Source organism: Ambystoma mexicanum, chromosome 3p, assembly GCF_040938575.1.
Source record: "Ambystoma mexicanum isolate Mex_15411 chromosome 3p, UKY_AmexF1_1, whole genome shotgun sequence".
In the NCBI taxonomy this organism is placed as follows: Eukaryota; Metazoa; Chordata; class Amphibia; order Caudata; family Ambystomatidae; genus Ambystoma; species Ambystoma mexicanum.
The window spans coordinates 917302180-917316960 of NC_090925.1; the positions used below are offsets into that span (position 1 = coordinate 917302180).

General features: G+C 43.6%; 1 protein-coding gene across 2 annotated transcripts in view; it reads left to right on the forward strand.

The window, feature by feature from the left end:
- Positions 1–14781, forward strand: part of LOC138581110 (extracellular calcium-sensing receptor-like) — a 207330-nt gene that overhangs the window by 42854 nt on the left and 149695 nt on the right. For both annotated transcript variants that reach the window (XM_069652189.1, XM_069652190.1), the window contains exon 3: positions 7747–8574. In XM_069652189.1, the coding sequence (XP_069508290.1) occupies positions 7747–8574 (828 nt within the window). The remainder of the gene's footprint in view (positions 1–7746; positions 8575–14781) is intronic.

Consider the following 14781-nt stretch of genomic DNA (forward strand, 5'->3'; position numbering starts at 1 on the left):
ATTGTCTCTCGGACGCCCTGTAATGTTAGTTTCACAGCCATCACTCAATAGAATTGCCATTGATCCACATCTCTGACTTTCTCAATAATTCTTATCCTTTCTAAACTATCCACAGTTCTGATCTTTCTTGGTCTCTTGACCGGATTGCCTCCTATTTGTCACATTGATACTGCTACATCTCATGGAACATGAACACCTTCACTTATACTCCTCCTCCAGTGGCAGTCCACTAAGCCTCAATTATTGGCCCACTTCTCTTTACCCTCTATACCTTCTGGCTTAGAAAGTGTATCTCCTACTTTGGTTTCTCCTACATCTTTTTGCTGATGTCACACCTTACCATCCGCTACCTATGAACTTTCTACTCATAAATCTTACAGCCTTTCTTACCCCCACTGGATGACATTCCATTGTCTCAAGCTCAACCGCCCTACCTGGAAATCAATCATCTAATTCCTAAACACTATTACCTCACTGTTATCCTTTGCCCCAACATCCTTACTCAATTTCACAAGGTGTGCAGTCTTGACGTTCACCTTGAATGCAAACTCAAGGTCCACCACTTCATTAACTCCACTGCCTCAACTACGAGACAAAACCTATCATCCAGGAGGAAGAACCAGCCCCATCCCACTTACCACCCTACCAAAACTCTCAAGAACTACTTTTGAACTCAGTAGATTTGATAATTCCTCTCACCCCATCTCTGACTGCCCTCTCTACTCCTTTGTTGTCATTCTTTAGCTCACCCTCTCTACAGCTTTCCTAATTCAATTCCTACCCATGTTCATGGTTTTATTGGCGGATGGCTCTCTATGCACTTCCAAGAATGCTTCACATTTCTTTATAGTTTTCAAATCTATTTAAGGGCTCACCCCACACCCATATCTGGATTTTTCTGTTTCCTTCTAATCCCCTATCTTGGCCAGTCCCTTCACTCCAGTGCTCCACTAAATCCCTCTGTTCTTCATCTGCTCTCAGTTATCCCTTTCTTTCTGCAGACCTCCACAACTGCCAGTGCCCTGACAGTTCCATGTGTTAATATCCCCGTAAAAATATCACCATAACAAAATATAGCCATATTTTTACGGCGATCTTAACCCATGGAACCTGCGGGGGACACCCCCGCAAGCCCCATAACTTTTTGAATGGAGCAGAGTCACCCCCGAAACCGCATCTCAATAACCCTATAAATTATCCCCACCAAATATATTGCCTATGGTCTTGCCCCACAACCATATATATGGCGATATTATTGGTGGGGATAATATTACCTGATACTGCCCTGACATCACAAACATCGATATAATCCCACTATTCAAATCTGCTCTCCTTTGAAGTGTCCACTCCAATAACATGTCCCATCATCCCTTTCACTACATACCTTCCTCTCACACTCCCAATTATTTGCTCATAATGATAAAAATGGTTTATTGGTCTGTTGTTTACTTTTTATATACAGTACAAAATGTTTGGTATTCATCCCCTTTATGTTTCATTGTGTTCTTAATCTCCAAACTGGACCATATTCAACTACAATTTTTCTCATAATTAACATCTAACTACAGGAAACTTATCACCTCGGTTACATCTGATTGAAATATGCTTCTGGTCAAAGCAGATGGACCTAAAAATAATACAATCTAAATAAATCCACGCAGATGCATCTATGGGAAGATGTATTCAATGGAAATGTAATATGGCCTTGCATAATGCACCTCTGCCATTTTTTGGCGGCCTTGTGGCATATGGTTCTACAAAAAAAGCAATGGCGTTGGTTAGTTGGGCAGAAGGAGAGGCAGATGTGAAGCCGGCAGTGTTGGTGTGTTCAGACCAAAAGTACCCAAGTCTTCAGTGCCCAAATGCTTCAACCTCTTTTGTGGCAGTGACACTTGGGTGTTGGTTTAATCTAGAGATGCAACCCAGGATACATTAGACAACACTGCTGGTTGAGCGACAGGTCCGTCAGTGTAGTTGATGGGGACGCGTAATACCGTGAACTCTGAGGTCATTTGCTGAGATTAATGGGTAGGATGCTTCTATCAGGCAAAGCTATTATGCTTGTGGTTTGCATGTCGAGTGTAAAGGGCTAGTAAATTGAAAGAAAAATCAAATAGAAGGGAGAGTTATTGAGGATATTGCAGAGTCATGTTTTTGGAATTGGTGTTTAAGGGTAGTCTGAATATGTGGGGTTCCAGGCTAATATTAATGTGAAGTCAGAGGTCCTGTTGTATTGTTATCCTTTGGGGTGAGATGTTCTTGCTGTTTATGGTTGCATTGTATGATAATTGTGGAGTGATTATGGTGTGGGAAGTCTGATACCGCAAAAAGGTTGAGGAGAATGAACCAACTGAGTCTGCTCTCCAAAGTGCCCATGATTAAATCATTGTAATGACTATTATATTTTTATATTTGTATTTTGTTGTTCGACTCTGAGTGGTCCAGCCTTGCGGACCTGCATATTTGTGCTTTCGCATCTGAGTGGTTCCAGTGGGTTTTGATGTCCAGATGGTCTGTATGTAGTAAGTTGAAAAGAAGACACAGATGAAAGGGGGAATAGATGTGTGATACCTGGCTATCTGGCCCACAGTGGGTACTTGTAACAAACAGGTTGGGACTTGGTGATGCATACCATTCTCTCTGAGCACAGACAGCATTTGTTAACGCTCACTGCCACTTCTGGTTCATATCAAACAAGGACTGAACATGTACAGTTATCATAAACTGTAGTGTAAAAGTAATTTTCAGTGCAATGCGGGTTGTATTTTTCGCCAGGTGAGTTATAAAGGTGGCTGGGAAAGCAGAAAAGCAATGATTGAGGTGGAGCAGGGAAAGGTAGCAGAGATAGAGAAATGCCCACGGGACCACTCAGGGCCATGGGCCCACCCGGCTGTAATAGGCGACTGTAGTGTTCCTTCCCACCTAACCTATTCGCAGAATGAGCTAACTACCTTGGCCCCTCTCAAACTCTGCTGGCCCTGAGTTTTCACTACTAACCTCTCCTATAAAACAGCTCTGGAAAATAGGTTACTCACCCCCATCTGAAAGGCCTCCTTATTAATGCCAGGTCAGCGGTAGCTCACTGCGACAACATCTTTGCCATTTTGATGACCTCAAGACTGATGTTCTGTGTATAACAGAAACATGGTTTACTGCTACTTCCGGGCCAGTCATAATCCAAATGCTCCCTCCTCAATATTGCATCTTTCAACTTGATCAACCTACCTCCAAAATGGTAGGCGGAGTCGCCATTACATTTACAAAGTCCCTTAATTGCTCCACTGTTGCCCTTAGCCACAAACCTTCCTATGAATTACTCTTAGTCAGGATCCTGGTTTCTCCTGAAAATTCAACACACTTCCTAATCACCCACCGCCCTCCTGGATATGCGACTAACCAATTCCTGGATGACTTTGCACAGCTAGTTGCTGACTTATCCTTGACCTATTCATAACTAGTCATCCTTGGCGACTTTAATTTACACCCTAACAACTATCTTGATCAACAAGCCAATATGTTGGTCTCCTCCCTGGCGGATTGCACTCTCATCTTGAGAAACCATAGTGCCACCCACACTGGTGGGAATCAACTTGATCGTATCTTTTCTGAATTTAAGGAACTTCATACTTTTCCCCCTTGGCCTGCTGTTTTGGTATGATCTATCTGCTCCCTTTCTCTATCCTTTTTCCAATGCCCAAACTCAGGCCTAAGAGTCTACTTAAAACCCAACCACACTGGTCTAATGTTTCTCCTGAGTCTCTCTCTAACTCGATTGAAGCTCTTACTCAACAGGGCACTACAGGTGATAAAAACCTGTGTCTTGACCTGGTTGATGCTTAACAGGTAACAGCTGATGCCCTAGTCCCCTCCAGGCTCTCGGCCTTACTTGCAAAACCTTCTGCTTCCTGGTTCTCTACTGTACTCGGGTTGCTGAAACAAAAATGTTGACAAGCTGAACCGAGATGGCACAGACTCTCTGAACCACCTGCTAAACTTGCCTATGTGCAGGCGGGCATTCTTTATCAGACCGCCATAAAAAAGGCAAAAGCTTGTCACTTTGCTGATCGCACCCTTATCGCATCCTGCTCTGCTAAAGAACTGTTTCATGTGGCCAAGGAATTGACGACTCCTGTATGTCCCCCATCTGTGACCTTTCAAACGCAAACGCACTGTGACCACATTGCATCCTTTTTTAGAGGAAAAATTTATAAAATCTGCAATCTGATATACACAGAAAGGTCTGTCTCTGCAGAAACCTCTGTTGCCCATTTCTAACCAGAAGAGAACCCCCCCCCAATGCCTTTAAATTTAACACAATGACCGACACTACAGTCTCAGCTGCTTTGCTGAAACTTAAATCAGTCTCCCCCACTGATCCGGTCCTGATCTTGATCCTGATATGGCTATTGTTGAGAACTATCGCCCTTTATCCCTGCTCCCTGTTCTCATGAAACTGTTGGAGTCAATTGCACACCCCAGCTTTCTGCCTTTTTGGAAGCCAGCCACCTTCTACACCCTTTTCAGGCTGGCTTTCGCCCCGGAACGGAAACAGAGTTGTGATGGTGGCTGTTATGGATGACATTGCCCTGTGGCAGGACCACTGAGAGGTGGGTGCTTTTATACACATTTACCTCTCTGGGGCCTTTGATACTGTTGACCATCAGAAGCTGCTCTCCAAGGGTCTGCAATCTCAAGTATCCCCCTGAAGTAGTTTTCCTCTTTCTTATCCAACCGGCTTCAAACTGTTTCCCTTACCCTTTTCACCACTCCCCCACAGCTCTGAACTGCGGGGTTCCTCAAGCATCTCCCCTCTCCCCTTCTATTCAATCTATATATGCGTGCCCTGGCCAATTTGATTACCAGCCACGGGGTACACTTTTTTCCTATGCTGATTATACGAAGATTCTCTTCCCACTCAACGTTTGCTAGTCCAACCCCCCTCACCCCAAATATTGAAAGATTGTCTATTTCTAATTGTATGCCTTGTTCATCACGCCACTCACAATACTGGGGCCGAGTTTCTTTGATCTAGACTTGTACCCTACAAACCTAGTACGCTCCTCCACTCAGCCAATCAGTCTTTGCTGAGCATTCCCAGATTCCATTGGGCCAGAGCTGGAGGAAGATCCTTTACGGTACTTGCCCCCATGCTCTGGAATGCCCTGCCACTCAAGCTCCATAATACTCCTGAATAGCATCTATTTCGAAAACATTTGAAAATGTGTTTGTTTTAATCCCCTTGGTCTGCAGCTGCCTCACTTCCCTCAGCGTCTTGATGCCTTTTTTGGTCTTTATTCACACTCTACAAATTCCCATACAATACAAGAGACTGAGGAGAAGTGACTTTTGAGTGCAGGAGAGAAGGCGGAGAAGAAGTAATTAATATTTTGGTGGTGGTAGGAAGTGTCTCTAAACTTAGTAGTCTTTACAAAGGCTCAGGACATTTTGTGTTGAACAACTGGATTTCATTCTGATTCAACCCACAGTTCAAAACAATGTGTCACAATGGCAATTGCCTGAGTTCAAAAGGTCTCTCTCAAACAAAAAGAAAGGTCTCTCAAAACATCTGTCCCCAACATCATTCACAGTCCTAGATCATTGAGCCTCCTTTTCCTCCTCACAGTTAAAGGTTTTCCTCCGGTGGTTGATGATGGGCAAAATTAAGCTTTCCTGACTTGCTTTGACTCTGGTACAGGCCAGCCGGTCCAGATGGCTCACATCTTGTCCAAGAGGCATGGCAGGTTAAAAGAGGTTTCCAGCTGGCTCTTGGGCTCTGTGTCACCTCTGCATCTAAAGGACCTACTCTTTCTTGCCTTTTCACCTCCTATTTATAAGCATGTTGTAACAGGGTGTTATGTCCTGTGTCTTTTTGCTCTCGCCCTGTGTGGATGCTTGCCTGATGGAATGCCTGGTGGAATGTTAGCTGTAGAAGGGTATAGTGTGAGTGCCCTGTGTGTTCCATGATATTCAGTTAGAGTGAGCTGCCTGTGAGAGTGGAGCCCGGTGGATGTCTTTTAATGTATCCTCCATGTACCTTCTACTTACTTACCCATGAACTTACCTTTTGTGTCACCTTGGAACCTGGAACCTAGTGAGGAAGCTTATTCCCTACCTGTGGCTCTGGAGTACTTCTTTCAGCACAAGAGTACATCTTAACACAGGGCCTACATGGACTTGGTTCAGTCAATACTAATCTTTAATAGTTTCTTGTTAGGCTCCTCCATATTCCACCACATGCTCAATCCTTCTCCCTTCTTTCTCACACATATCGATTTAGGATGTGTGTCACTGTGTCTGGTCTCTTTTGGCTCATTTGTTCCTCTTCTCACAAATTCCTTCTTTGTCACCTCTGCTTCTCTTTTCCCCCCTTAGACTTTACTCCCACCTGCTGATCCTCTGCTCCACCTTCCCCAACTACTCTCTCAATTTCTCTGCGCCTCTTTCCGCCTCAGAACCTGCTCCCAGTTCCTAGTTTGTTCTTCCGCCTTTCACTTCCTCCTTTTGTGCTCATCCTTTTACCACTTCCAGGCTGGTCTGCTCTACCAGTTGTTTGCTTCAATGCCAAAATGATTCCTTCTCCTTCTCCCACCCCTATCATTTCCCTGTGCCATATTTTATACTCATATGTTTTCTTCCTTTGGGCCTGGCCTTCGGGGAGGGTCTTCAGGTGTTTCTCATACACATTTTCATACTGGGATTGGTGAATTCTACACAGCTTGCTAATCTGTTGTGCATAGGTGGGCCACCTACATTCGACGGACAGATCCTTCAAAGGCCTGGTCAAACTTCTTGGATTGCTTTGATGGCAGGGGCTTGTGCGTAGTAGCAGGTGCCGAGCGCTGGTTGTCAGAGAACAAAGTGGCTTGTAGACTATCTTCCCATGTTCTGACTCCAACTGCTCTGCATCAATGAGCTCTGTTGTTGCTTCTTTGTCTGTCTACTTCAGTCTGTCTAAACTGTGCAAGCACCACTGAATTAAAGGGTCTTCAAACCAATTATGCCGGTTGCCTTCACACATTCTTAGGGGCACAATCTATCAAATGGTCATGTATTGTGTGATGAAGCCCTGGCACAGTTCTTATAGGGAGTGACCATCATGCATTATGGAGAGGGTGGCGACAAGATGGGAAAAATTAAAAAACCTCAGGGAGGAGGCTGAGAGGAAGATCAGGGGACTTTAAAATGCCTACACTGGTTCTATCTAGTTTGATAATCATCCCTACAAAACTGTTTCTTACACATTTTCTTTTTTGATCTGGTGATCATCCTACTTGACATTATGACAGACCTATATCCCCTGTTTTGACCTTTCTAACAAAAATCATATGTTGCATAATATTTCAGTGAGTACTCAATCACAATGATACTGCTTTAATAATAATTTGCAGCTGCAGTTTTTGCATGGAGTGGCTATGTTATAACAATTCTTGCCCCTACCTCCAACATAATTGTTACCGTTTCTTCCATCAAGACTTCAAAGGGATGCCCTGTCAGCACTGAAATATGATATGGCTGTGTACCTTCCATCTCTTTGTAAAATCTGATTTAGAACATGCCCTGCTTTACAATTCCAAGAAGCACTCATGTTCTTCCTTGATGAAAAGCAGTGGTGTTTTTGTAAACCTCAGGGAAAGAAATCACGCAGCAGTAGCTTCTATTATCCATAATGGGGATTTATCTGCATGCATACGTATTCAACATATGAGGTTTTGATATTTTTAATGCTGTATAACTTTGATCTTGCAGATCAGTTATGGTTCTGGACTCTCTCTTCTCAGTGACAAGCATCAGTTCCGTTCTTTTGTACGAACCAACCCCAGTGCAGAAAGAATGCCTTATGTCATGGCGCAGTTGGTCATTCAGTTTGGCTGGACATGGGTAGGAATTCTGGCATCAGACAGCGACTACGGCATTCAAGGTAGTCAGATGCTAAGGGAAGAACTTGCAAAACATGGCGTCTGTGTGGCCTTCTCTGTAACACTGGGGGAGAAGAATAGTGAGAGGAAAATGGCCTCCACCGTTGAACTGATCAAGAAATCCACAGTGACTGGGATTGCTCTCTATCTGTATCACACAGAGGTACATGAACTGCTAGACACTCTGGCAGCACAGGCTGTTACTGGCAAAGTGTGGATCATGAGCCATAGTTTGCAGGGCACTGTTATATTCTTCAAAGACAATCTACGGCAGCTGCTCAATGGTTCTCTGGCCATCACTCTCCACAAGCAACAGAGCCAGGCATTCCAAACATTTCTGTACAAACTTCACCCGTCATCAAATCCCTCAGACATTTACATGACCGCGTTCTGGGAGCATCTCTTTGAATGTCACTGGGTGGCAAACATGAGTCATCAAAATATGACAGAAAAGAGAAATACAATGGGAATGACAAAAATATGCACAGGATCAGAACAGCTGGAATCTCTTCCAAGCTCAGTGTACAATGTGGACAACTTCCGCTTTTCCTATTACGCGTATACTGCTGTATATGTGTTGGCTCATGCTCTGGACAATATGTTCTCCTGTACCTTCCAAAATGAGAAATGTCCCAATCATGAATTGCACCCATGGCAGGTAGGTGTTACCTATTATTTTCTTCACCCAGTAGTAATTAAACTATGATATGTAGCATTTATTTGGCATATGCATGCATAACTCAAATCAGATTAATTACTATCTCATATTTGGCCAAATTTGACATTTGTTGAGCATCTCAGAATATTGAAAGTAATAAGAGCTGCACTGGGACTTGTCAGAAACTTCTGGCATGTGTTTGATAACTCAAGAATGTGTATTTGGAGAATGACAATGTAATCTTTACTTCACCCAGTAGTTAATACACCAAAGATTTTTAATAATAAATATATAATATGAAACTTTATGTTGCAATGCGGGTACACATTCCTATTCAGATGAGTCACTAGCTTGTCTTTGGCAAAAAAATGCCATTATAATTTTACCTTTATTTGAGCATTTGAGAATATTGTAGAGATTTCTGGCATGTCTTTGATAACACAAGAATGTTGATTTGGATACTATAAAAATATTGGCAGATTGAATTTAGCGAAAGCAATGGTCAGGGATTGTTTGTAACGTGTGTTTCAAATACAACAAACTATGAGCATTAAAACAATCAGTGTTGTGCACTTCAAAGCCCAGAGTTTGGTCTATCAAAGAATCACCACTCATTTCTTTGTAATCCCACTCTGGGCAGGCTTTACTTTGTGATGGGAATATGTCCTGTCCACTGAGGCAAGCAGTACATATGATGTAATATGGCCATGTTGCTTTCTTGCAAGCATCTTATTCTCCACCGTGGTGGCCCTTTGGTGCTGATCATGAGTGATTTGAAAATAAGTTCTTTTTTGAGGGTTTTCTGAGGTTTGAATAGCATCTTTCCATCTCTCCAGTAAGGGAAAATAGCCATACATGTCCAAGGTGACGGACAACCACAAATTCCACAACATTCACGACTGAAAAACCATCCTTCTGGCTTATCATTTGGCTGAACTTAAGCATATAGAGATGTTGCCCAACGAGTAGAGGAGTGGCATTGGACTGTGACATTGAGGCTTGACACCATTAATGAATGGGGGAGCCTGGTAAACTTGTTTTCAGCCATCAGTTTTGAAATAAAAACCTTGATGGACATTCAACAGGGCGTGGGTGTTAGGATCAGTTGTTTGCCAGATTTTGTGAAGTTGCGTGGAAGGGCGAAAAAGTTACAAAGAAAAGCGTTTTAGCATTGGCACATGCAAAGTTTCATGTAAGCTTAACTGTGCTGTTAATTGAACTATTGTTCATGCAAATATGAGAGCTATACTGTGATAAGAGTCCCATGTGTTGGACAGTCTTGGTCGTGCTTCTTTCTACACTAGAATTGAAACTGATATTTACATCGAAGCATGCACATACGTTCTAGGAGAAATTCTTGACCATTTTGGAACACTTTAAATGCTTGTAGAGATGCAGCATGTTTGCTTAACAAATATAATGTTCCTGTTTGACAAAACATACTGCATGCAGAAGAGGGGAGCATTGGTGTGGATGACCTTTGCCCCTCATATAAATACTTGACTTTGGGAAATCTGGGCAAAAACCGAGCAAGACTATGTGCAAAAACGAATCCTATGGCTTCACAATAAAGTTGGCTTGTTCTTCATATGAAACGGAATGGAAAATATTTGACATGAATTTGTAGGTTTCCTGAACAAATATAATATGACTCTACCATTCCCATAGGAACACAGCACCACATATGTGTTTTTCCTTGATTCTCAAATGTGTGTTAAGGACAACAAATTAAATAGTGATATATATTGTTGTAAACCAACAAGCAGCAACTCTTTCCTACACACTACCAGCAGTCATCCATAAAACCTATTAAACAGCATTTCCTATGGGGAATTTCTCAAAATCAAAGAAATTGCTGTGAACATTCCAATTTCAAGGCTCAAGCGTAGCAAGCAGCACATCGTTTTTTAGCAAGAGGATACCAGAAGACAGTTATTCAAGATATGTTCAATAAGGCAGAACTCAAACAAGAAGTTCTCTTTATCCCAATAAAGAAAAGAGAATGACTTCTGAATGAGAAAAGCTAAACAATACAGCTGCCCCAAGATGATTTTTACTATTGACCATAAAATCCATGCAGTCAGATATATTCTGCATGTACATTGGCAGATCCTAAAGGCTGATAGATAAACACTGCAACAGTGAATTTGAAAATAATGTGGAAATAATATTTCACGTCAGCCTCTGTAAAGAACATACTCGAGGCAAGCTTTTGACACAAGAAGGAATTAACACCTGTGGACCGCCTCCTTGCTTAAACGAAAGGCTTCTTTAATTTAGTGAAATGCGAGGGCTCCAAACATGCAGCAAAGATCACTGAATATGTTTATAATGTTGCCGGTGTTGAAAAAAACGGCCATGCACAGAAATACATGTGGCACCACACTTGGGCCTCATCACGATTTGGGCAGTAACGCTGGCGCTAATAGCGCTGGCATTATTAGCCCTACCGCCAAACCCACCGGCGCTATTACCGCCGGATCACGGGTTTGGCGGAACGGGTATTGCCCATTCCCCATTGAGCCCATTCGGGAATTCCCCATTCCCCATTGGGCTCAATGGGGAAATTTTGCACTTTTACCGCCGGCGGATTTCCCACCGGCAGTAAACGCGCCGAAAATCATCAAATTCTCGATGGATTTCCCCCAGCTCAAAGCTGGGGGGAAATCAGCCGAAGCGTGATTTGGCGGACCCTTAATGGCAGCGGTAACAGCTCTACCACCGCATTTAAGGGCTACCGCCAAACTCGTGATGAGGCCCAAGCTGTCTCCATTCTGACCTGCGCATGTCAGAAATGGTTTGCAAGCACCACCTGGAGTCTGAAAATGAGGATGCTGCAATATGCGAGAGCTATTGTAAGGAATGATCCAACATCTCCCACATACCTACATTTCTCAGAAAGACATAATAGTAATCTAAATGATTTCTGTTTTTTGGTGCAATGCATGGTCAATTGCTTCCCAGAGGACATAATGAAAACTTGGAAACACTCTTCATATAAGTTACATTTAATGCAAAGCCCCTAAATGGACACAATACTAATGAGAAGTGTTATACGTTTGTCCAATGAAATCCAGTATCTCTGATGTAGCATGTATGACAAATATTTGAACATATGACCCAGTCCATTATTAAGAATAGCACCACACCTTTACTTTGCTCAGATAGCGCAATGATTATTTCTTTGCATCAGCACTTAGATCTAATGGGACCATCAGCTCATGACGTTCACACCAGCATACGCATTAGCGACTGAGAACATCACTTTGTCCAAATAAGGGCATTAAGATATTGCTTTGGCCTCGAAATAGGCCAAAGATAACATATTGTAACACTTTAGAGCATTATTATCATCAAGGTCTCTACAACTCGTTGAGCTTCTCATCTGTAGCTTGCATAGCTCATTGTCCGTGATGGAGGCCATCACCTCTGACCCACTTAAGGGTGTAAGCATATCAGCATATCTCTTCATGTCACCTCTAAAAGGGCTCAGTGCATTATATGAACACAATGTAGGGCATTATGTCTTTGCAGATGCCCGACACAGAGTAAATGCATAATTAACTGTTTAGATTCTTACCCCTTAGGGTGTGCATTTTGTGTATTGGCCACATGCATTATAGCGCCATACTGAGGTTATCATACCTGTCCCACTAGGGACACTTTGCTGTCTCTCTATATTGCCTCTAGTTCTGCTTAGTTGCATAAATACTTACACTGTGGAGCAAAGAGTGGGGGACTCTTATAAGGACAAGCACTTTTCTTACCGTGCAACACAAATCTGTCAACCAACTGTACATCGTAGGTTTAACAATACACCCGATACAGATGCTTTCAAAGCAACTTGACGACATCACACTCCTCCCTAACCTGACAATCCTCAACAGCGCCTTAACTCAAGGCACCTTCCCCTCGACCCTCGTGACCGGGCAAATCCTCCCACTTCTTAAGAAACCAACACTGAACCCTGACAACCTCGGCAACTATCGCCCCATCACCCATCTTCCCTTCCTAAGTAATATCCCAGAGAAAGCAGTAGCCATGCAACTCCATCAAATCCAATAACCTCCTTCGGCCCTACCAATCTGCCTTTAAACCAAGATGCAGCACAGAAATGTCTACCATCAAGTTGATTGATGATGCCCCTAAAATCCTTGAGTTTATTGATTGGTCGCTTATTAGGCACTTATACAGTTAGCAATAAACTGTTTCAAAGCGCCCAGAGGGCAAACAGGGTGGGAACAGGGGTAGGTAGACAATGAATTACGGCAAGTTTAAACAATTGCATTAATAGTACAAACATAATGTGAATAAAGGGAGGGGGAGACAAACCTATTATGCCTTGGGAGTGTTCAGAATGTGCAAGTGCAGAGAGGGAGAGGGGGGGATAAGGTGCTATGATGCTCATGGAGAAGTGCTAATCATAAGCTAAGAGGAGAAGAAAGTAAGTGCAACCATCCATTTGTAGGGTGAGCCCAATTAAGTGTAGCAGAAAGACAGTGGCTGGGATGAGAGATGTGGGGGGTCACTGCCCCCTGGACACAGAAGGGCCTTGCACATCAGTCACGCTGCTGTAAGATTAGCAGGGAAGAGAGGAGGAGAAGGAAGAGGTAAAGAGAAAGGTCTTGAGGGTTTTTGGAACTTAAGGAGGTCTTGCTCAAGACGCAGAGGGAGGGGGAGGCTGTTCCACAGGAGGGAGCCAGCCAAGGAAAGTGGGCACTCCCAGATCTCTGTTTAGTAAAGCACTTAACATGCAGGGAGTTGGTGCCAGAGGGACAGAGGAGTCTAGAAGGAGAGTAGTTGGTCAGGAAACATTGAAGATAGAGCGGTCCCCAGCCCCAGATAGCCTTGTGATAGCCTTGATGATGGCCATCCTTGCCTCATGATTCTCCTGGACCTCTCAGCAGTATTTGACACAGTAGACCACCAGACACTTAGCGACAATCTATATCACTGCATGGGGCACAGCGAGATTGTAATCAGCTGGTTCAAATCGTACTTTGCTAATCGCCACCATTTTGTACAAATGGATTCCTCCAGATCACCAACTCTACCCATCTCCTATGGAGTCCTGCAAGGATTCATTATCCCCTGTGATCTTCAATCTTTACATGGAAATGCTTGAAACCCTCCTTTGGAACACACAGCTATACCTCAAGATATCTTCCATCGAAGACATCCACAAGCTCAAGACCTGCCTCTCATTGATCCAGTCATGAATGACCAGTGCTTAACTGAAGCTCAACCCCTCCAAGACTGAATTCCTACTGCTGGCCAACAACACTGAACACACATACATCCAGACTTGGCTCTCTGCTATGCACCTCAAGGGTTTCACACCCCAGCTGGCCACATGCGCTAAGTCTCTTGGGTTCAACATCAACAAATACCTCTTCTTCAAACAGCACATAGCAAGGGAAGACGCAAACGGTGTGATACCAACTTTCTCTCCTGGGAATAATCAAACCCTTCATCTCAGAAATCAAGTTGCGATCTGCTGTCCAAGCCTTGGTCCTCTCCCACCTGGATGGTGGCAATGCCCTTTTAGAAGACATTCCAGCAAGTACCCTGGCTCCTCTGAAATGTGTCCTGCAAGCTGTGGCATGACTCATCAAAGGACCTTGCAAATTCGACCACATCACCCGACCCTCATCGATCTGCATTGGCTCCCACTGCAAACATGTATCATCTTTACATTCTACTGCATCATCTACAAGGTTGTCATCTTGAATTGCCCAAGCTATCTCACTGAGAAACTCAGCATCTCCTGAGGCATATGATCCACCAGAAGTAAGGACATGTGCTGGCTTGAACTCCACTGGTTCAGGAAACCAGAAGGCAGGCCTTTTCTGGCTACACCCCAAGACTCTGGAACCTCCTCCACATCAATATCAACTCACCCCCTCGATTTTACAGTTGAGGAAGGAGCTCAGAACACTCTTCTTCAAGGAAGGGCTCCTCCCTAACGCCCAGGTCCATACAGCATCTACTCCCCACCGAACCTGAGACTGGGCAATCTGATCCTCACTGTTTCCTCCCCTGGTTACTTGTAGATCCATTGCTGACTATTGCCCTCCCTCTCCTGTTGTTAGATCCCCACCCCCTTTTTTCTCTGCTCCCTAACCTTATTCTTCACCCTACGAATTTAAAGCGCTCCATTGCAATCCCGGAGCTAGGTCTGTGCTCAACAAATACCCTAATACTAAT